This window comes from Mangifera indica, unplaced genomic scaffold, assembly GCF_011075055.1.
Source record: "Mangifera indica cultivar Alphonso unplaced genomic scaffold, CATAS_Mindica_2.1 Un_0027, whole genome shotgun sequence".
Lineage (NCBI taxonomy): Eukaryota > Viridiplantae > Streptophyta > Magnoliopsida > Sapindales > Anacardiaceae > Mangifera > Mangifera indica.
Genome location: NW_025401119.1, coordinates 15,612 through 39,683, shown reverse-complemented (window position 1 = coordinate 39,683; position 24,072 = coordinate 15,612). Strand labels below are relative to the sequence as shown.

At 30.4% G+C, this 24,072-nt stretch overlaps 1 protein-coding gene across 1 annotated transcript; it reads right to left on the bottom strand.

Annotated features, from left to right (window-relative positions):
• Positions 1–13,060: 13,060 nt before the first annotated feature.
• On the bottom strand, positions 13,061–15,208 carry LOC123206206 (transcription factor NAI1-like). Its single transcript, XM_044623352.1, has 4 exons — positions 14,983–15,208; positions 14,381–14,875; positions 13,799–14,161; positions 13,061–13,713 (listed from the first exon to the last, which is right to left on the bottom strand). Exons 1-4 carry the CDS (start codon positions 15,016–15,018, stop codon positions 13,636–13,638), a joined length of 972 nt encoding a protein of 323 aa, XP_044479287.1. The 5' UTR covers positions 15,019–15,208; the 3' UTR covers positions 13,061–13,635.
• Positions 15,209–24,072: the final 8,864 nt, after the last annotated feature.

Genomic DNA, 24,072 nt, shown 5'->3' with positions numbered 1-24,072 from the left:
ATGGAATTGGACACATGACAATAAACAATGAATTTGAAGCTTTCTTGGACACATGGCAACAAACAATTGGTTAGAGATAACACTTGAAAAGAATATGTGAGGATAGATGTCATGGGTAGGACAATTTTCAAATGTCCCCCTGAGACATTTATTGCTTATGGTTTAAAAAAAAATTAATTTAGTTGATTTAGGTCAACTAAATTTATATTTAAAAGCATGAATATTTATTTTGAGTCATGGCTAGGCGATATCATTTTATTTCCAAAAGGTTGAACGATTGATGCACAATTTGATCACAACTTGGTCACAGGCGACCAATTTTCACCAATATTTTCTTCTTCCAGATTTATTTACAAATTTCTTATTTTGTCCATTTTGTAATGCATTTCAGCATTTTTTGGACATATTAATAAATTAAACTTGGATTTTTATCATCACCAAAACATTAAAATTCAACAATCTCCTCCTTTTTTATTGATGACAAAAATCTAGTTTAAAAAAAAAATATAATACACAGTAAAAAAAATTTAAATATAAATTACAGTTTACTCCTCCTCACTTTAAGCCATAAAAATATTTCTTTTACTAATTTTTCCCTCTTTTTGTTAGCAATCGAAAAAAAATGGCATCAAAATTAACAGCAAGCAATAAACTCATATAATAATCAAGTAGAAGTATGAGTAGGCAATACCAAATGGATAAATTTCTTGCAAATTCAATAAGTTATTAGCCCAATCTCTCCCCCTTTTTGTTATAAAAAAAAAAAATTTGATAGAATTTTATGGATTTTTTGAATAGCTCAAAATGACTGATAGAAGAAACACACTTCTAATATCAATCGACATCAATCAACCAACGACATAATATCAACATCAATAACAAAGCTAATCCATGTCATCCATAATATCATTACAAGAAATTAGATCATAAAAGCATAAACAACAGCATGCAATAACAATATCAATATCAATATATGAGAAATGAGTGTCACCATCAAAACATAGCAAAAATAAAGTAAAATAAGAAACTAAGATTATAAAATGCAAAAATATGAAATGCATGATCACGGATAACGATGCATCCAATCACGAACTTCTTGTTGAAAATTCTCATGATATTCTCTTAAGCATTGTTGTTCAAGCATGATATGATCTTGTCTTTCATGTATGCTATCCAGACAAAGATGGAAAGCTTGAAATCCTTTGTTCATGAAGTTCATCATATTAGCATACTGAGTTTGGAATGAGTTCATCATTTCTTCACCTCTCATTTTGGGTCGTCTTTCAATCTGATAACTAGATCTTGGAAGATTACAAGGGAGTAGAAAAACTTAATTTCAGGAGGAATTTGTTCTTCTTCACCATCAATAATTCTTTGATGCCTTAGACGATAAGCTCTAAATCGATAGCCTCTTTGATCAGTTCATTCGATCAATTTCATTTTTATCAAGGATTAAGCTGAAAGGAGATCTAGATCTCTAAATTGTATAAGGTACTTTGGATCTTCTTCTGCTAGGTTTAATCTAAGTTTAGTTGCAATGAAGGATACAATCATGTCAAACTGAATTGCATGATCATCATGTTTGATAAGGTACAATCAATGGATAAGCCAACGAACAATATCAACTCGAATTCCATGTTGAGTAGCAAACATCAATTGTAAGTCACGAATTGATACAAATCTATTGGAGTCTGTTCGGGCATTTAGAGTATAGATAATTATCTTATGAAGTACCCTATAAACTAGATTATCCAACTTTCTGGACTTAGACAGATGTGAATCATAAACTTCTCGACCTCCTAACTTATTTCAAGCTACAGAATGATTAAAGTTTTCTGGAGCACCTATTATTCCATTACAATCACATTCCAACCATTCAGCAAATATTTCTAGAGTAACAGTAAAATCATAATATGAATTTCATAGTGTACTTTACAATGTGATGTTCAACATTCATGCCTACAATGTGAATTTCATAGTTGTCCTTATGAGAAATTTTTTTTGAAAAAAAAATATAGAGCAAAATGGTGCAAACTGGAGCCAAATGAAGCACATTGGAGTAAAATGAAGCAAGGAAAGAAAATGAAGAAATTGTATGTCGGCAAGGCAAATGAATAGAAGGAAATAGGTGAAAGTAATAAAGCATGTGGTGACAAGGCCAATGAATATTAAAAAATTAGGTGAAGGTAATAAAACATGTGACGGAGGCAAAAAATAAATGAGGTAGAGGTAATAAAGCATATAACACTAAAAGACAAAAAAAATTAGATATATAAAACATATATACACATATTTTTTTTTAATTGTATGAATATATGGTCACGGGTGGCATGATTTCCATGCTCACTATGACACATGTGATATCTGCATTTTTTTTTTTAATGAGTATAAATAATTTTTGTTAGTGTAAAAAAAAAAATTAGAGCCTTTCCAGATTAAAGTCTTCAGATAATTACAACAGAAACAGTTAAATATATACATTATATTTAGTAAAATGTAGACTGGTTAAAAAATATATATTTTTCAAAATATTGCAAAATATATAAAATTTAAATATTTTGATCGAATCAAGGACATTTGATATAATTCGAGATTCGATCAACTTTGAACACAGGTTCAAATTGATTCGATTCGAATTTACACTATGCGTTTATGCTATGTGAATGGAAAAAACATTTTCAAATGATCACAAATCATCCACATTCATCTTAACAAGCATAGACATCACATAGTTAATATCATACTCAAACAAGATATCATAGTCACAAATTTATATGAATAAGGTCATTAAACACTTACTTGATTTGCATTAATCATACCAAACTCTCTTTGAATAAAGCAAAAGTGATCCTTATTAAGAGGCTTAGTAAAAATATCAACAAGTTGATTGTTAATATCAATAAATTCAATTCGAATATCACTCTTACTAACATGATCACATAAAAAATGATGTCTAATATTTATGTGTTTTGTCCTAGAATGCAAGATAAGATTTTTGGAAAATTGAATAGCACTTGTATTATCACAAAATATTGGAATGTTTTTTATTTCAAAACCAAAATCCATAAGTTGTTGTTTCATCCATAAGAGTTGTGCACAACAACTAGCTACGGAAATGTATTCGACTTCCATAGTAAATATTGCCACTGAATTTTGTTTATTTGAAAACCAAGAGACAAGCATATTACCTAAAAAATGACAAGTGCCATTTGAGCTTTTTTTATCTATTCAACATCCTTCAAAATCAATATCTGAAAATACTCATAATTCGAATGAGGATCCCTTAGAGTACCATAAACCAACATTTTGGGTTCCCTTAAGGTATCTCATGATTCGTTTCACAACATTTAGATGTGATTCCTTAGGATTCGCTTGAAAACGTGCACACATGCATACACTAAACATGATATCGAGTCTAAATGCGGTTAAATATAACAATACACCTATCATGCTTCTATATGTTTTGATTTCAATACTTTTTACCTTCTTCATTCATATCTAATTTTAAAGAAGTGCTCATGGGAATGGGTTGCTCTTTGGCATCTTGCATGTTAAACCTTTTAAGAAGGTTTTTGACATATTTGGCTTGGTTAAGCAAAATCCCTTCCTTTGTTTGTTTGATTTGAAGTTCTAAGAAGTAATAAAGTTCTCTCATCATGCTCATTTCAAACTCACCCTGCATCATCTTAGAAAATTCTCTACAAAGAGACTCATTAGTAGTACCGAAGATGATATCGTCAACATAAATTTGAACAATCAAAATGTCTTGTATATGTATTTTTGTAAATAAAGTCGTATCCACTTTTCTTTTCAAAAAACCATTTTCAATTAAGAAAAGACTTAATATTTCATACTAAGCTCTTAGAGCTTGCTTTAAACCATATAAAACTTTTTTTAATCTAAACACATAATTTGGAAATTCATGATTTTCGAAACGGAAGGTTGTTCAACATAAACCTTTTCTTGAATAAAACCATTTAAAAAAGCATTTTTAACATCTATTTGAAATAATTTGAAATCAAAATGACATGTGTATGCAAGCAACATCCTAATTGCTTCTAGTCTAGCTACGAGTGCATAAGTTTCATCAAAGTCAATACCTTCCTCTTGAAAATACCCTTGAGCGACTAGTCTTGCCTTGTTTCGAATAACAATGTCAGACTCATCTACCTTATTTTGGTATACCTATTTTGTGTTGATGGTAAGGTGATTTATTGGCCTTGGAACTAGTTCCCAAACATTGTTTCTCTCAAATTAGTCTAACTCTTCTTGCATTGCAAGAACCCAACTTTCATCTTTAAGAGTTTCTTCTACCTTATTGGGCTCTATTTGTGACAAGAATGTCACAAATTGGCATGCGTTTCTCAATAAAGTTTTGGTTTTTACTCTTTGGGTAGGGTCTCCAATAATATTTTCTTCTTTCATTTCACTCTTCACCCTTGAATATGAGATCTCTCTTTGTGGTTCTTGAGGTTGCATGAGTTCATCCTTTTGGTCTTCAACCTCAACTTGATGATCTTCTTTCTCTTCTTTTGGTTGAGAAGAATCCTTGATTTGTAGATCTTCCATGAGTTTAATGACTTCATCTTTATCTCTATTCTCTACACACTTAGGAGATTCATCAAATACCACATGGATAGATTCTTCAACTAAGAAAGTTCTCTTGTTAAAGACTCTATATGTTTTGGATGAGGAAGAGTAATCCAGGAAAATTGTTTCATCCAACTTTGTATCAAATTTTCCTAAGTTATCCTTACCATTAGTTAATACAAAACATTTACACCCAAAGGGATGAAAATATGCAATATTAGGCTTTCTTCCTTTGAATAACTCATAAGGAGTTTTCTTAAGAATTGGCCTAATCATTGCCCTGTTTATAATGTAACATGAAGTATTAATGGCTTCACCCCATAATTACTTTAGCAAATAATTTTCACATAACATTATCCTAGTCATTTTTACAAAAGACCTATTTCTTCTCTCAACAACTTCATTTTGTTGAGGGATCCTAGGTGCTGAAAAGTTGTGTTCAATGTCATATTCATTACAAAACATTTCAAAATCCAAATTCTTAAACTCTTTTCCATGATCACTTATAATGCATTCGATTGTATAACCTACTTGATTTTGTAATTTCCTAACAAATGATACAAATGCATGGAATGCATCACTTTTATTTGCAAGAAACAAGACCTAAGTAAATCTTGAAAAATCATCAACAAGTACAAAACAGTAATGCTTTCCACTTAGGCTTGTAGTTTTAGATAGTCCACACAAATTTATATATAAAAGTTGAAGAGGTCTTGAAGTTGAAACACAATCTTTAGACTTAAAACAAATTCTTGTTTGTTTTCCTTTCATGCAAGCATCACACATAGGATTCTTTTTGAAAACTAATTTTGGCAAACCTTTTACTAAGTTTCTTTTTGAAAGCTTTTGAAAAACGTTAATGCTTACATGGCCTAACCTTCTATGCATAACCACATGTCCTCCTCCTTAGTTGACATGAGACATAAGTCTCTAGATCCAATGTCATGCAAGTCTATAACATACACATTTGAATGTCTATGCCTAATGAATGCAATTGCATTTGTGCTAGCATTAATAGTTTCACAATATAAAGAGTAAAAATTAATCTTGTAGCTTTTGTCACACAATTGACTTATGCTAAGTAAATTATGCCTAAGACCTTCAATAAGTAGAACATCATTTATTGAAAAAGATAAGTTATCTATGATATCGATGCCAATAACTTTTCCTTTGGCGTTATCTCCAAAGTTGATATTACCTCCATTTTTAACCTTTAAAGAAGAGAATAAACTCCTATCTCCTGTCAAATGTCTTGAGCATCCACTATCTAAATACCACTTGCTAGAGGACCTCAAAGAAGATTGTAAGCAAGCCTACAAGATAAATTTATCAATTTACTTTTTGGTACTTAAATAGTTTTGGGTCCAACAATGTTAGTTTTAAGTGTCCTTTTAGGAACTTAAAACTTCTTTACTTTGAAAGGTTTACCATTCCTTATTGGACAATGTCTAATAGTATACCCAATGAATAAACAAAATTTGTATTTCATATGTAATTCATAAGGTTTCTTTAAAAGCCTACATGTGTTTGAAAAATGGTTACTTCCATTATACCCTAATCCTTTCTTATTAAGACCACTTCTTTGAGATGCAAGCATCTCATCCAACCTCTTAGTACTTATTTAAAATTTTTCAAATAATTCATTCGAACTAGATACCTTTTTCTTTAATTTTTCATATTCCTCTTTCATGCATGTTAATTGTTTTTTGCATGAATCCTTTTCATTTTGAACAATATTATATTTCTTAGTCAACTCATCATGATCATGTAGAAGTATATCATGTTCCTTTTTAATGCAAATTAATTGTTTCTTTAATGATTTATAATTTGCTTCTATGTTTTCATACTCATCTATCAAGTTTTCAAATGCATCTTGTAATTCATGCAAAAAGTATGAGTTTGAATCACTTTTGGCCATGAAACATATGTTGGCCTTTTCTTCCTTTGACTCACTTTCATCACTTGAGTTGTCGCTTCCATTCCAAGTGGCGGCAAACACTTTCTTCTTGAATCTCATTTCTTTTTTATCCTTCTTCTTCTTTTCAGAGGACAATCTTGGTGAATATGGCCCAGTTTCTTGCATTCATAACATATTATCTCATTGTTGCTCTTTTCGCCCTCTTCCTTTGTTTCCTTTTTTATCTTGATAGAAATTTGCTAAACTTTCTAGCTAAGAGACTCACATCATCCTCATCCATGGAAGAATTTTCTTCCTCTTCCTTTTCATCCACAACCTTCAATGTAATATCTCTTTTAGCCTTAACTTTTTTTTCCTTTGGTTTTCTCTTTATTTCCTATGTAAGAAGACTTCCTATGAGTTCATCCATTCCCATCTTGCTAAGATCCTTGGACTTTTGAATAGTCATTACCTTCATATCCACAAATCTAGTAATGATCTCAAAATCTTCTTTACTAATTCGATCGTCTCAAACCTCTTTCCAAGCCCTTTAAGATCGTTCACTAAGTTAGAGAATCGTTCGTATATGTCCATTATATTTTCTCTGGACTTCATTTCAAATAATTCATATTCCCAAAAGAGAAGCTCGATCTTTGACTCTTTAACTTGGTTTGTTCCTTCATGTGTGGTTTAGAGTATAGTCCAAACTTTTTTAGTAGACTCACACACCGATATCCTATTAAATTTTGTACTATCAAAAGCACAAAACAAGATATTAATGGCATTAGCATTTAAGCTAATCATCTTTTCATCCTCATCATTATAATCCATTTCATTTTTAGGTTTATTAGTTCTAGGGTCTATTGGCACTAAATCACCATGTTCAATAATTCTCCATAATTTAAAGTTAATAGACCTAACATGAAGTCTCATTCTAATTTTCCCTTGGGTATAATTTGTTCCATAAAATAAGAGAGGCTTAGTGGTGCATTGCCCTTTAGCAAAAATAGGAGTAGGAGTATTAGCCATTAAGAAATTGGATCGTATCTCTAAAAATCATTAGATTTTAATAAAACTAGAGTCCAAGTCTGGTACTAATTGTTAAACATTCTTGTAATGGCTAATATAAACCTAGAGGGAGGTAAATAGGTTTTTAACAATAAATTAAATGATACACTATAATAAATTCCAAAATAAACTTCACAAACCACACAACTGAAACACCAACAATAAATTCAATAGCAATAAACTTTAAAGCAGAAATAAACCATAACATCAGCGGAGACAAATAAAAAGTTGAAATAAATAATAACTGTAACAATAAATGACAATATTAACTACAACAATAAATAACAATATATATTGATAATAACAAATAATATTTAAAGAGATAGAGTTATGGAAATGCTCATTTAGAGTGATTCAGAGCTTTCTCTTGCAAGCCTCCTACTTCCACTTCTTCAAGCAAATTGCCTTGGAGTTTCACTATCTCTTGAAGAATTTTTTACAGGTAGTATATCCGGGATTTTGCCCACTACACTAGTTGATATGGGATTGCACCCATAATATTTGATTACAAGATATGAAGAAGTTTAAGTAAATAAAACTCTCAAAGAATAAAAGTTTGAAGCTCACAGAGAGTTACAGAGAAATCAAAGTACTGATATTTTTAGTTTTTTTCTTTTTTTGGCTTTTTTTTATTTTTCTTCTCACTTTTTTTCATCAACCTGCTCTTCTATTTGAAACCAAATTTATAAAGATGTTTGATTGCCATTGAGTTGAGTTTCCGTCAACAGTCTTTTAAAAAAATTCAACGAAGAAAAATGATCTCGATCAGAGTTGCAATGAATAGATTTAAATGCTTCAACGGATAATTTTCAGCACAGGCAACAAAATCGTATCACGGGCGGCTTGCTATATTTCTGCATTTAAAAAACAATCCAAAAGCTTGAACGGGTATATGTTGGGTTACGTACGATTGAAGTACGGGTTTAATTTTAAGAATGGCACGACTGGAAAGCTTTGAAAAAACTGCACGGGAGGGACAAACTTTATACATGTTGCATTTATACTGGATTTTGTGTTACGGCTGGGATAATTTTTAGAATGGTCTAACTGGGACTATAAATATTTTGACATATGACAGTGATACATTAGACAAATCTGACAGCAATTCAAATGAAAATGTCACGGCTAGGAAGGTTTTCAAATGTCCCAGTTGGGACATTTAATGGAATTAAACACATGGCAATAAACAATGAATTTGAAGCTTTCTTGGACACATTGCGGCAAGCAATTGGTTAGAGATGACACTTGGCAAGAATATGTGAGGAGAGATGTCATGAGTGGGACAACTAAATTTATATTTAAAAGCATGAATATTTATTTTGGGTCATGGCTAGACAATATGATTTTATTTCCAAAAGGTTGAATGGTTGATGCATGGTTTGATCATAGTTTGGTCACGGGCAACCAATTTTCACCAATATTTTCTTGATCCAGATTTATATGCAAATTTTATATTTTGTCCATTTTGTAATGCATTTCAGCATTCTTTGGACATATTCGTAAATTAAACTTAAATTTTTATCATCATCAAAATATTAAGATTCAACAAATTAAAAAATCATTTATGTTTAAAAGTTTTAATTAAAATTTTAAAAAAATGTTTAAATGAGTCAACCTGTTTAAGGCTCTATCTAACCCTATATATAAGGTCGGGTCTTGGGCCTTCAAAAATCTATGGGTTGGCTCAGCCCGAAGGTTTATTATTGTGTGGGCCTATGACGTGTCTGCTTCTATATTTAAAGCAACTTGTCAATATATGCAAATTAAAAAAAAAAAAGGAGAATGACTATTTCTGACCTAAATTATGCCAAAATGGTAAGTTGTCAAATTTAGAGTGTATTTAGTTAGAAAATAATTTTATTGTCAAAAAATAAAATATTACCCCTAAAAGATTTGTGGGTGTGTTTGTTTAAATATAATAAAATATTACTAAAAGTTATTTTATTTAAATATTTTTGAGTGTAATTAGTTTAAAATGTTTATCATATTACTTATTACATATATATTAAAAAATAAGATATTTTTGTCTTAAAAAATTAATAAGTTGAAATAGAAATATAAATAATTATAATTACCTTAGTAATTTTATAATAATTAAGGTGAAGCTAAAATGATTTAACGGAGAGTTTGTGCTGGTGTTGGTGTTGGTGTTGGTATTAACGGACAAGTTCTAATGAAAAAAAAATAAAAAAGAAAACAATAAAATAATATAATTATTAATGCAATTTAAAATTAGATTAAAAAATTATTTGAATGTTATTTTGCAATTAAAGTTGACGGAAACAGATTGAATGGACGGTGAAAAAAAGTTGTTTTTTTGACTTGAAGATGTAAACCTATCGTTCTAGTATGGTTCAATTGGAAAAAGGCGTTCTCCCGTGGAAGATTGAAGTCAAACGCCAAGGCGCACATGGTTGTGGACAATTCAAAATTTATATAGATTTGTTCAATGTGATTGATTTTGCTCTAATAAGGTAGTTTGATTCAAATAGGTTCTTCTTTACCAAAAACAAAATTTGTAGGATAATTTACTGGCACATGACATAAATATTGAAAAAATTGAAATTTTTACATTTATTTGTGTCAATGTATATATTTATACCATATTTTTTACACTCTAAACATTTTTACCATTTAATATGATAGGATGTTTAAATTACTCTTATCTTCAATCTTGAGAAATCAAAACAAAGTTTATAGTATTACTTTCTTTTAATGTACTATAGAGAGAGAACATGTATAGATATTTAATATCAGAATTTAAAATAAGATTTATAAATATGTATTAGATAAAATCAAGTGAATTTAAAATTATTGAGTTTAAATTTTTTCGATCGAATACAAAAATTGTAAACTCAGGAAACTGATTTTAGTTGGGAAGGTTATTTGGGAAGAGGGGTTAGCAGCACAAATTTGGAGATTAGCTTGAAATTTGCTTAAAGGGGTTGAAGGGTTGGCGCCAACCCCACACCCCCCACCCCCCCTCTTTTAAATATAGCCAACCCCTTTACTGAATGTAGGGGGTTGGCGCCAACCCCTTTGTATAAAAAAAATCAAGGGGTTGGGGGGGTTGGCGTATCTCCAACCCCTTTATTTTTTATTTAAATAAAATTTTTATTTTGGTTTTATTTAATTTTTACATAAATAAAATAAATATATTATATTTATTTTGGCTTTATTTAATTTTAGTTTGGGTATTGGTGAAGTCAAGCTCTAGGTGGCCAACCTGGATTGGTGTTGCCAACTCGTTCTTCATCTGAAAAATTTTCAGATGCCATCAATATAACATTAAATAACATTATAATAACTTTAAATAATGAAAACAACATGAAATAATAATATTAAACAATCTAATATGAAATTACAATAAAATTAAATTTCACATGAATCAATCATACATTATTTGATTTTTAATTATTTATAAAGAAAACACATAACATATAAGCTTTATAAGGGTTTTCTCATTGGTTTTATTGTTCAATCATATGTGTTCTCTATTGAAAAAGTATTTTTCCCATGCTGTAGAGATTTCTTCCTCATTAGAAGACTGAAGAAAAAGATTTTTTCTTTCTACATGCAAGAGTTACATCAACAGAAATATTTTAGAAAAATGAAAGACTATTATGGTATTTTTATTTAAGCTTTGAAATAAGTGTTATATATGTATACATGGTTAAAAAAAAAAAGTAAAAATTTCAATTTCCCTAAATATTGTGTATGTATGATGTGGGTGAAAGAAGAGGTAAATCAAGTAGAACATGTATGGGATCCACCGGCATCATTTGCTCCAATTTGGTCAAAAGTCCAATCAGATCCCAAAAAATCCAAGCTATAACACGTGCTGGACTGAATTTGACCATATTCATCATCAATACCTGCCGGAAGCAATTACTGGACTCAACAATATTAGTTCTCATATTAACCTGTGATGGCGTGTCATATTTGGTCGGTGCTGCAATATCTGTCATCCGCCTCCGCTTTTGACCATCAATGAAGCCTGGCACTGTTATATCTTAAAATATTTGTTAAATTTATATATCTACGTGCTTGCTTTGGAAATTTTAACCCTTGTGCATTGTCCTACTCCATTTAAGTCTTACAACAAAAATGTTTCAATCTTTTCGGTAAGTTTCTGGGAAATGTTTCAATCTTTTCAGTAAGTTTCTGGGATTATGCTCAATACAGTTATAACAAGAAAAGCTAAGAAGAATAATAACAACCCCAACAAGCCACCGAAACTAATAAGAATCTTTTAGTTTAAAAAATGTTTTATTATTAAAATATTAATATTACTTTGAAGATAGATTATCTTGAGAAATATTATATATAAATTATTATTATTATTATATTTGATAAAATTAGATAAAAATATTTACGTATAAATAATTATTATGTTAGTGAAAGGTAATAAAATAATTTAGTATATTATTTTACTTAAATATCCGTAGATTTAATTATTTTAAAATATTTTTTATGTTATTTGTTATATTAATTAAAAATAAGATCAGTTTTATCCTTAAAAAAATTAATAAATAAAGATAAAATTAGTTTATCTTGATAATATTTTAATACTTAAGATGAAGATGGTGATCAGATTATCTCTTATATTATATGTCACATTACTATTGATAATAAAATATTACTAAAATATTATATTACTTATAAATCAAACAAAATAATATAAAAATAAAAAATAGATAATTAGAATAATCTTTATAACCCCCGACCAAACTCCCCATAAATAATAAAACATTTTCTTTCTACTACATATGGCTAGTTTCTTTTCATAAACAATACAATTTTGTGTTAATTTCATTTTGTTCCCTTTTCCTTAGTCAGAAAGGGCAAGACATACATATATTAGTAGATTTTTGGTAATTAGTAGTCTGTTTTATTTTTGTTCTTTTAGCACAAATTAGATCTCTGATTAGTTGAATCAAGAATTATATGATGGAAAATCCAATGTTTTTAAAACTAGATAGAACCAACCGGTTTGATTGGTTAAACCATAAACTAACTTATAATCCAGCCCAATTTCATAATCCAATTTAGTCTATATATAAATATTAACTTATTTGAAATTTGGCTAAACTTTGTAAATCCATTGAATCGGACAAATTATTTAAAACTAACCATTTATAATTGGTTTTTTTTTTATTTATGTAATAAAGTATCAATTATTTAATTAAGATATTTAAAATTATGTTTTATATTTCAAGAAGTAATAAATATTTGATAATATTCAAATAATTATATAATAATTTGATAATAAATTGAGACAATTGGTTGTTTGATTGAACTACAAACCAGTGAAATAAGCAGTTTGATTACCAATTCAGTTTTTAAAAAATTAATATAATCAAAATGCGCATACAATTTTTTTTTTTTTTTTAGGGTTTACATATTATAGCGAGAACATATGCATGGACTGATGTATATTAAATGAATTCCAATTAATACAAATGAAAGGGCACGGGAAATGAACCCACAAATTAAGAATGAACCTTCACACTAACATAATTAACAGATCACATTAAGTTTTAAGTGTTTTGTTACAAGGAAGTTTGCAAATGATAAAAAAAGCCTAAAAATTAAGCATGTTCGACCTGACAGAGATTTGCCTGCATCACCATTTACATAGATAAATGAAGAGAAAGAAAACGGACAAGAAAATCCAAAATCTGTCGGGAAAAAAAAAAAACACCATGCTACCGGTACCTAAATACAGCAACTGGACGATTGAACGTGGTCAACCGGTCAACCACGCAAAAAACACAGTAAAAACCCTAGTGTAAAATTTAACCTAGCAGCTCAACAAAACCATGGGAACCACGGTTGCAGGCCTTTCGATTCTCTCCCAAGGTTGGGGAAAAACAAACCGTATATTAAAAATAAAAAAGAAACCTAGATTAACCCATATCAAAAGTTTAATTTTTGAATATTATCAAAGAGATTTGAACTTTTACCCTTTTTATTAAGTGAATCTTCTTTACTTTACTGTTCAAACTACTCCTTGTGCAACCAACCTAAATTTTATTCTAAAGCATTGGAGAGCATAAAATAGAACATGGATTTTTACTTCACATCATGGATTGCAGCACAGCCAGTCGTAGTTTTTTCACAAGCTCCTTAACTGTAATGTCAAATTCATTGTCCATCTGCAGTACAATAGCATGCCTACATGATCAGTACAAACGAAAATCTCGACATTTACTGAAAATTTATGTGAGATATGGGAATTACCTGTGCTACAATTGTTACATCAAGAGTGGAGTTTCCGAATGAAAGCACATTATTATTGAGAACCCTTAGATGAAGCTTTTCAACTTCGCCGAGTATTTTCGCTAGGCATCCCTTGTTCTGCTCGCAGTGGATTCTTAAAAGTACATCCCTATCGGAAACTCTAGCTTCGATTTCAGGAAGGTACTGAGTATCCAGATTCTCATTGGACGAAGACGTTTCATCATCAGAATAGATTTGACATTTCTTCACGATAATCGTTGATTCCATTGTTTTCTTTGCTGCCTGGTCTTCAAGAGTCTTAACACGTTCTTGAAGTTGTTTCATGTACATGATAGCATCAGCAAGGACGGTTGCTTTGTCTGTCTGTCAACAAAATTTAGATCATCAGGCAAAGATATGTATATCTGAAATGAATATATCTAAATTAATACGGGAAATTAAGTTTAATTTGAGGAAATTGCATTACGCAGAAAGAATTGTAAGATTTATTGTACAAGAACTGAATATAAAATCATGAAATCCTAATTGTACTGGATCTACACGAAGGATGTAAAATTTTCTAACAAGAACTTGAAGTTTTACCTTCTTAAGCCCAGGCACAAGAGCTGAGAGAGCTATGAACCTCTGGTTGAGTTTCTCTCGTCGCTTTCGTTCTGCTATTACATGATCTTGAGGCTGACGGCAACCGTGCGAAATCACAGATGACAATTTGCTGTTTCTAAGAGACCCAGCTGCCTCGTTCTTAGGATTCATGGAATATTTTAAACCATAAGCTTGCTGGTTAATGGCTGAAGACGATGAGACTGAGTTGTCGAAAGAAATAATTTGTGAGGAAGAAGAAGGAGAATGCCTGCAAGCGGTGAGTTCAGTGGTGCAAGAGTTCCAGCTATTGGTCCTCAACTGTTTTGCCGGCCTCTCGACACCGCTTTGAGAAGCTTCAATGTAAGAACCGCCGCTGTTTTGAGTAATTTCTGGGTAATAACTATCAGAATAAAAAGATTGAAAATCGAGCCCCTCCAATGTGTATTCAAGAGGGTTCATTTGGTATTGATTGAAGAAGGCGGAATCATCCAATTCCTACGAATCAAGCAACCATTAGAAGCTTAATCACTCAACAAAGAACTAAACTTCTGCATTATTTTTTGTAATCAGTCAAGAGAACACTAGGTATCCAACAGTCTTACCATTTCAGATATCCCTTTAGCCGAAGAGATTTCCATCAAGTAATCGCCTTTGATTGAAGAGGACGATGTGAATTTTAAAAAACCTGAATGATCAGAGAAACACACCAAAATGTTAGAATTAAAAAGAGTAAAGATCCATGAGAATATTTATATCTTCAGAAGGTTGATCAACATAAGAATGTCAGCATCCTAGAAATCAAAGGAGGAAAACTTCAAATTCTTGATGTGGGAAGAAAAACTATAACTCAGTGAAAATACACAAATCTTGTAAAGAGTTTAACCGTTTTAAGCTTTCTGACCTCCTATGAAAGCCTGAAGAAAATTTCTGTTCGTGGATAACAAGGAGACGACTTTCGTTCCGCGCATGATACTGGTTAGCATTGTGTTCACACGTGTAAAATGTTATATTAAATTATTTTTCAGTGATGTTGGTTTGAATGCTTTATTTTTTTGAAGAAAGGCACCGCTCTGTCATTTTGTCATTATCTTACTTCTTCAACACACCATCTTGAGGTCTATATATTAAATTATACACTTTATGTATAAACATATTGTATGGTCAAAAACAATTCGTAAATAACGGGTTACAAAATCGTAGGCTGATTTCATTCTTTCAATGAAGTGGAAGAACTTTGTGTTAAATGGTGTGATCACGATAGACTTTTAGGCCAAGCACAATCGCCATTATCTAATTCTCGTTCAGTAGTTCACATCATGTGCAGTGTGAAGCAAAACAATTTACTCACACAGCTCAACTAAATTACTTATCTTTTATTGTTGAACAAAAAATACAACAAATATTTATGCAAAATAACACACTTTTATAGACCATAAGCCGCGTAAATTAATCATCAAAATCAACTTGGACTCTTAATCTAGCATTACAAAAATTAATCATTAACAGAACAGAAAATATCAAAGTTATCTATGAGTTAAATTCATCTGAAGTTGTTGACTACCCCTTTAGCATCCGTAATTGACTCTCATCTTCTCAAACTCTTGTCAGTAGACGTAGCTTCAGGATCTAGCAAGTTTTTCATTTGTTGGACCCCAAAGGTAAGTAAAATTATTAAAGTGTTAAAAGTTCTAAAGGAAAATATTTGGGTTTGATTGTTCTCATGTTCGTAAAATTTTGTTTTATTAATACAATAGTTATAAGTCTGATCATTGTATCTCAAATTTGTTTATTTAACAAATATAACCAGAGTCCCAATTATGAAAAAAAAGAACAAAACAAAAGTTTTTTATCTGTTGAAGAGGAAACACACACGCAGAAAACTATGTATACTATGATTAGTAATGAATACAAAATGATTCAATTTGGTGTACTTTGGTTTTGTTTAGCATGATGATTATTGATTATACAGCAGATCCCATATCTAGATCCAACAATTTTAAAACATTATTCTGGCTGTCTATTATATTCATCCAAACAGATAAAAGAGATTGTATAAGAAACATGATAAACGTGAGAACCACTCAGGCAGCTGCAGCTGCATAGCCCTGGATCTTCACATGCCAAATTGAGAAGCTCGCTATTCTAAAAGGGGCATTAGCTTTCAGCTTTTGTTGTTCAGGGGCCCGACGTGGCGTTTTCAGAAAGTCAAAGAAATATGCTTCTGCACGCATATGAATTGAGCAATCATTAATATTAATCACAACATGCCACATAAGCAAAATATTAAAAAAATGCATGAAAATACTGAACAATTTTTAATCTAAATGACAAATATAGATCATCCATTCCAGAAGTTTTTTTAGATTATGATCCAATGACAAAATGGTCTAAAACCGTTGCATTAATGTTGCAATATAAATTTCATGTTATTTTAAATTGATATGAGATCTAATTAGAGATAAATCTTGCATTTAATTGATTTTCTTTCATTTAAAGGGAATACTAATTGGATAGCCCTTTCCCCTTTAATTTATCCTAAGTAGGAAAGTGTTGACTGTTCCAGCTTTCACGCTCATCACAAAAATGATTATTTATATAATAGAAATAGATATACAAATAATATATTATTATAAAATTATATAATTTTAATTAAAAATAAAATAAAATTTAATCATATAATGATATTTCATTTATATACCTAAATTATGTACTAAAAATATATATACATAATATTATTTATATTTTCCAACGATAGGTCTATCTCAATATCATTTTATTTCACTTTTAAAACAATATTTTCTCACCCACATTTTAATATAAAAACATTATTTTTTCAGTTTAATTTATAAAAAATAAATTTAAAAATTAACACTTAAACCTTTATATATAATGGAATTAATTTCTATTATCAATTTAGAAATTAAACACTTAGGCACACATCTTCGATTGAAAAATTAAAATCCTGACTTGTCCTACTAAAGATGATTGAAATAGCCCTAGGTGTTATCTAAGTTGAGTATACTGTATGAGACAGTGCGATTGAGACTAAGTCGCATCACCCTCGGTGTGACTCTAACCAAATTACACTATCCTTAGGATGATCAAGTTAGGCATGCGCCGAGCTACTTTAGTGACGGCCAACGATACTAGTAAATTTTCTAATAATTTGATTTTTCGAATAATTATTAATCTTAAAATTAATATAACACAAAAGGTAAAAAAATGCATGTAATAAAATTTTGGAGGTCAAATTGTTATGCAGCTTTTGTTTGCACAACAAAGTCAATAAAGGGTATTTTTATCTTTTCAAAATAGCTAAATGACTAAGTCCCACCCAAGGTTTAATCAATGACTTATTCTTTCTTTAAGTTTGAAAAAGTCAATTTCTCACTTGTCTATTAAAGTTAATCATTAGTTTTAATGGTCAAAAAATATTTGTCATTTTGTTCAAATATCATAATATGGAGTGTAAGTTAGAGTGTAAGGGCATTTTTCAAAGCTTATTAGGGGCAAATGGACATTCACCCTATCTAGTAGATTTTACATATTCATCTCATATAATTTAAAAATATTTTGCAGTCCTAATAGTTTTAATATGACATATACACCCCTAATTTGTTATATTCTATTTATTTCTTAGAGGTGTAATTATAATTTTTGAAATTATTAAGAGATATATTAAAATTTAATATTATCACAAACACTTGCAAAATTTTTTAAAATTTCTAAAAAACCTCTAAAATTTTTCATTACTACCCCTAAAATTTAAAAATTTATAATTCACCTAAAAATATGATTATATGTCATTGACACACCTATCTATACTTTTAGTAGCAGTTTTTTATTTTTAATTGAAATCAATATAAATTAAGGGTATGAAATTTTTTTTTTTTTGTCTTTTTAATATGTTCATAAAAAATGACAGTTTCTTAAATAAATTTAATAGATGGACGGAAAATTTACGTTTTCAAACTTAAAGTGTGAGAATATATCATTTCATCAAACCTTGGGTGACATATAGTCATTTGTCCTTTTAAAACTATATAACAAGGTTTTCAAAACCAGACCGGACCGGCCAGCCAAACCGTGAACCGGTATTATAGCCGGTTACTATTTAACATAAAACGGTTATAATGTTAATTTCGGGTTGGACCGCCGACTTGCGTCTGAACCGCGGTCCAACCGGTCAAGATGGTTCTCGGTTCAGAACTGTGTATTAAAGCAACAGTTTTATTTCTTTCCTCTTGTACCCTGTTCCTTGCATTGCATGCAGACGCAGAAGGGTTTTGCTGCAGCCAACAAATTTCTCCGACTGCACGTATTAATAAACCGTCGTTGATTCATCTCTTGCCAACGACTGTTTAAAGATGTCTGTCGACGACGATGACGTTGTCGAGGGGTGGTGGTTTGCAAGCTCACAAGACAACAGTTTCACGGCAATACTGCAACCTTTCATAGCGACTTGTCAGGCTAAGACGGCCGCTGACGACGATGAGGTTTCGTTGTTGTTGTGACCGGTGACTTTTCAGACAACGACGGGAAGCTAGCGTGTATCCAAGGCTTTGTAAACTGTTTGAAAAACCAATGTTTTCATTTTTTTGAATTTACTGTGTTTGTAAACCGTTGCTATTCGAATTTACCGGTTCAGAAGCTGTTTGAAAAACCAATGTTTTATCAATCCTTGATGAAAAGTATGCACAATATAAAATTTACTGTATAAAGCACATGTAATTACTAATTAAACATAGTTTTTTTAGGTTTTTACATAAAACTGTAATTTCGGTCCAACTGACCAGTCCAACTGAAATCAGTACTTAAAACAGTTTTTATCCCGATCTGGTTTTAAAAACCTTGTTATATAAGTCAGTTAACAGATCTCATTAGCAAATTTGGATGACGGGTGTAAAATGTTTCCTCGAAACTTGAAAGGTGGGAAAATGTTTTCCAATTAATATAAATTAGGTATTGAGAACTATAGATATCGACGATCTTAGGTTCGTTGGAAGATCAACTTATCCTTCAACATCTCCGCTCATAACTGTAAAATCAGAGTCTGGTATGAGTTCTTTTAAACAACAAAATCCATTATATAGTATGTGGAAGAAATATGACAAATTGTTAATGAGTTGGCGTTTGGCATCGATTTCAGAATGTATGTTTAGTCATATAGCACACTACGAAAGAAACCTCACATGAGACTTGGAGAGTCTTGCACTTGCAACATTATTTTATTTTGTTACTAAGTCAAAAGTGAGAGTAATGAACATGAAAAATGTTTTGGAAACACAAAAGAAGCGACACTTAATTGTGCATGATTATATGAAAAAAGATGAAGGAAATTTCCGATGCTCTTACAGCTAATGGTCAAAAGGTTACTAAAAATTATCTGATAAATTACATAATAGATGGAAAATTTGATCCAATTGTGGTTTATATTACATCAGAATTAGATTCTATGACAGAGAGTATTTCTTTTACTGAAGTTAAATTCATACTTCAGAAATATAAACAAAGGTTGTGTAGAAATGCAGTATATACCTTTGATTGCGTAGTCTTGATTTTGAGAAGTAAATTACACTGGAAGTGTATCCATTCAATACCACTTGTTTTTCAAAACCAATAAAACTATATACACAACTATATACACAAATAACGATATGTTACCATATGATTAGGTGTTATCCTATTTTTAATTTTTAACTATTTAATCACATATACACATAGCACTACTCTTTTCAAACTCACAACAAAATGGAGGAAGTTTTTCCCAGGGATTTATGAATGGATAAGGAAGGGGAAAAAGTAGAAACTTTGTGAAACCAAAGATAATTTGCCAATTATGTGGAAAGAACGGACATATATATATGGAAATTAATTGTTGCCATGGGTTGGATGTAGCATATCTTGGTAACATGCATACACAAGTATATAGTGGTTCTAGGTTTAAAAGGGCTCAACATGGGTCATTATGTAGTGGCTATGTTTTTTATAGAGGCTCCAAATTTGTGCATTATGAGTATAAACTAGCAGCAAGCTATAACAATGGATAGTCAAATGAGAGCGATCGGCAGAATAATCTATCTTCTGCTGAGATGGCCTATGCAGTTACAGTTTGTGCGTAGATTGAATGATACAAGTTCTAGTGGAATGTAAATACTTCAAGAGAGTTCACATTCCATAATTTAATGCGCCTAGACAACACATGTAAGATTAATTTTGTACATGACATGATCAATTTAATCTAATCTAATTCATAAGATCATCACTTAGGTTATACAATACTTAATAAATTAAATTTGATGTTAATATAATACCTAATTGAGTCATGTACTTCGAATCCGTATAACTCTTAAATTTACTTAAACACAGTGGCTAATCTTCCTCTCTTTAAACATTATTAAATAATGATTTTTAATAAATAAAGTTGTGGTATTAGGTTTTAAATAGAGGATCTAAATAATATCTGATAGATTATTAGACTCTTCATAAAAAAATACAATAAACCTTAAAATGCACACAAACCATATATTCGGATTATAAAACCCATGAAGTATATAGGATAATCCTAAATGATCACACTAAGCCATTTACAAATTTTTATTAAACGATTCATTTATCCAATTCTACAAAATTGAAAAGTACTAAAATTAATCCACTTAATAAATTGTCTAACATATACGCATTGTGTCCAATATAGCCACTATTAAAGTACAAACACCACTGATAAGGAGACTTGGATTTACGTGACATTTAGAAATAGAACAATGATCTAAAACCATTTTATTGGAACCATATTGAGCAACTCTGGCTTGCGCAAGGCTTGCTTTTCCACTATTCGGAAGAGATTTTTGTGGTCAAGAAATGACTGCTTCAATAAAAGAATTGTAAATTCAATCGTACAAGTAATTACCTGTGCCAATTTGTTAAACCAAACCTTGTTTTTTTTCTCAGTTTATTAGGTGCATAATTCGGTTGTTGAGTAGGAAGCTTTCAAAAATCAGATACATAGGATATAGGTTGTTTTGAAAGAAAAAACCAAGGACCCACCCATCTTTGTTAGATAGATAAATTCAAGGTATAGTAATTAGACTCAAAACTACTGTACTAAGTAAGTCAATATTTTATAAATGTGATAAAAATTTAACCTAAAATTTTATCTTAAAAATTTCAATACTTCAATAATTTGACTAACCCTTGAGGTTAGATATAATTTTACAGTGTGTCAAAGTATTACAAAATGTATTTTCTTCTGCTAATGCCAATTTATGCACGGCTGTTGGCGGAATCAATTTTCAAAGAATGGGACGGATACACGGTTCATAAAGGAGAATATGGTGAGGCTGAGGTTATGCAGTATTTTAACACGTTTCGGTCAAAATTTAATCTCATCATATACAAGGAGATTTCTAAAATTGATAACTTAATGCTTTGCCAATATTCCAACATGCTTCCTTAAACAAAAAATAGAGTATACCTAGTATTTGCCGACAAAATGTGAATGGATTGAATTAGGCGTATGCAAAAATTGGTTCAAAAATTGGACCAAATCTAGTCTTAATTTGACATTTGATTTGATTTGGGTTGCAAAGCATTAGATATGGATGGGAAAAATTTTGATAAATAGTTTACGATTTGGTTTGAAATTTAAATGGTTTTGAAATCTAAGTACAGCTTAAATGGTTTTTTTTTTATTTTGACAAAACAATGTTCTTTGGTCAAATAATAAAATAACTTCATTAATTCTCTAAATAACCAAAAACTATCAAGCACAAATTCTTCAGTCTTATTCAATTTCAACGCTTGCTCTAATTCTTCAATTTAACGAATCACACGCTCAAGTCTCCTCCTGCAATCGTAAGTCTTCTTCACTCTGAATTCTGCAGTTTACATATTATATTCAAGCGTTGCTATGGCTGTTGATCACAATTCTTGATTATCATATGAAACTTGTTAACCTTGCGACACCATTAGTCGCTAGTTTCGCCTATGCCACATCCAAAGGTTATGAGCAGCAAATATGTCTTTAATAGCAAACTTTTTAGCAAAATGTTGTATGGTTTTGGAAGGGTTTTATGATCCGTTTAAAACATTATTTTACAGTGGAATAGCATAGTAAAATTAAAATTTTAGATAGCAAAACCATCCCCACGGATCCAAGGGATGCTATATATACAATACAACAATTTTTCAAATTCAAACATGCGTTTAGAGCTCTACCTTGTAGAAACAAAAAATTATGTATACCCACTTTGAATATACCAATGTATACACACTTTTATATATCATTATGTTATTTGGTGATCTTAAATTAATGATAAAATAATATTCAATCATATGATAATATATATAAATTTGTACATATTTGTAACCCAAAATTGGTACGTATAGCATTACTATTATAGGAATCTACCCCGAATACGTTTCTAATACTTTTAGAACTTCCTATAATGTAGTAAGGCATTTATTCATCCTCATGGAGGTAGCCACAAACTCGTGATGTTGTCAAGGTCGTTTAAGGATTCATGCAATTGCTAGTTTGCATAAGTTGAATGAAAAATGGAGAGTGAATTGAGAATTTTTCTTTCAATTTCTTACGATGGATGACTAGCTCTAAAAATATTAGATAACATGTTGAATGAATACTAAAACCCAATCCTAGGTCAAACTCCCATTATTTATATTCTAGCACTTCAACTTTGGATAATTAGTTTGGCCCCTAATATCTTAACTCCTTCCACTTAGGTTCAATAATAAGTAAAACATTCATTATGATATGATTGGATCCATGTTACTCATTAGTAGAGCTTGAAATCATGGCATTCGAGTGTGATTCACTCTATATGAAATAAACTCATAACTTTTTAATCATAGTTAACAACTCTCTATTGTGTATGACCTATAGATTCTTTATTGTGTTAATAGTAAATAAATTATGATTAATCTATAATTATTTATTTATTCATTAAAAAACCATGAATGGCTTTTAACAAGACATCATAACTATCCAAATATTAGGGAATCAATGAAAGACAGATATTAACATTTCAATGGTTTACCATGCATTCGAATCATTTCATCAACTGATATCCCATCAAGGTTGATGTATAAAAATAATGTCTATCTCAGATCATAGGAATCCTAGTGAGTGAGGATCACATGAATGTTGTGTTCCCAATTTTAAAATACCTAAAGTCTTTCCTAGGAAAAGGACTCATGTTCAGGAAATATAAGCATTTAAATATTGATGATTATAGAGATGCAAAAATGGGCTAGAAGAATTGTTGATGGAAAGTCTACATTATGATATTTCGCTTTCGTTTTTGGAAATCTAGTTACTTGGAGTAGCGAAAAACAAAAGGTGGTTGCACTGTCTATTTCAGAGGGTGACTTGAGAAGCATGGCTAAGGCACTTTGTGAACTTCTGTGGCTCAAGAGGTTACTAGAAAAAATTGGCTATTCACGTAATTCTGCAATGTATATGTTTTGTGATAATAAATCAATTAAAGAGATTGCATAAACTCCAACATAATCGAACAAAACATGTTGAGTAAACCGACATTTTATTAAGAAAAATATTGTGGCTATAATAGTTCAAATTCTATTTGTAAATCAGAAGATTAGCTGGCAAATATACTTAAGAAAGTTGTCTATTTTATTTTATTTTTTATAAGATTTTTCATAACTCACTGGTC

What these genes read in the sequence shown, in the direction of transcription:
- LOC123206206 (XM_044623352.1), bottom strand. Translation starts at nt 15,018, where the DNA reads ATGGAAATCTCTTCGGCTAAAGGGATATCTGAAATG. An exon ending in CTAAAGGGATATCTGAAATG is followed by an intron (nt 14,876 to 14,982) that starts GTAAGACTGTTG and finishes CTTGATTCGTAG; the next exon opens with GAATTGGATGATTCCGCCTT. An exon ending in ATGTAACAATTGTAGCACAG is followed by an intron (nt 13,714 to 13,798) that starts GTAATTCCCATA and finishes ATTGTACTGCAG; the next exon opens with ATGGACAATGAATTTGACAT.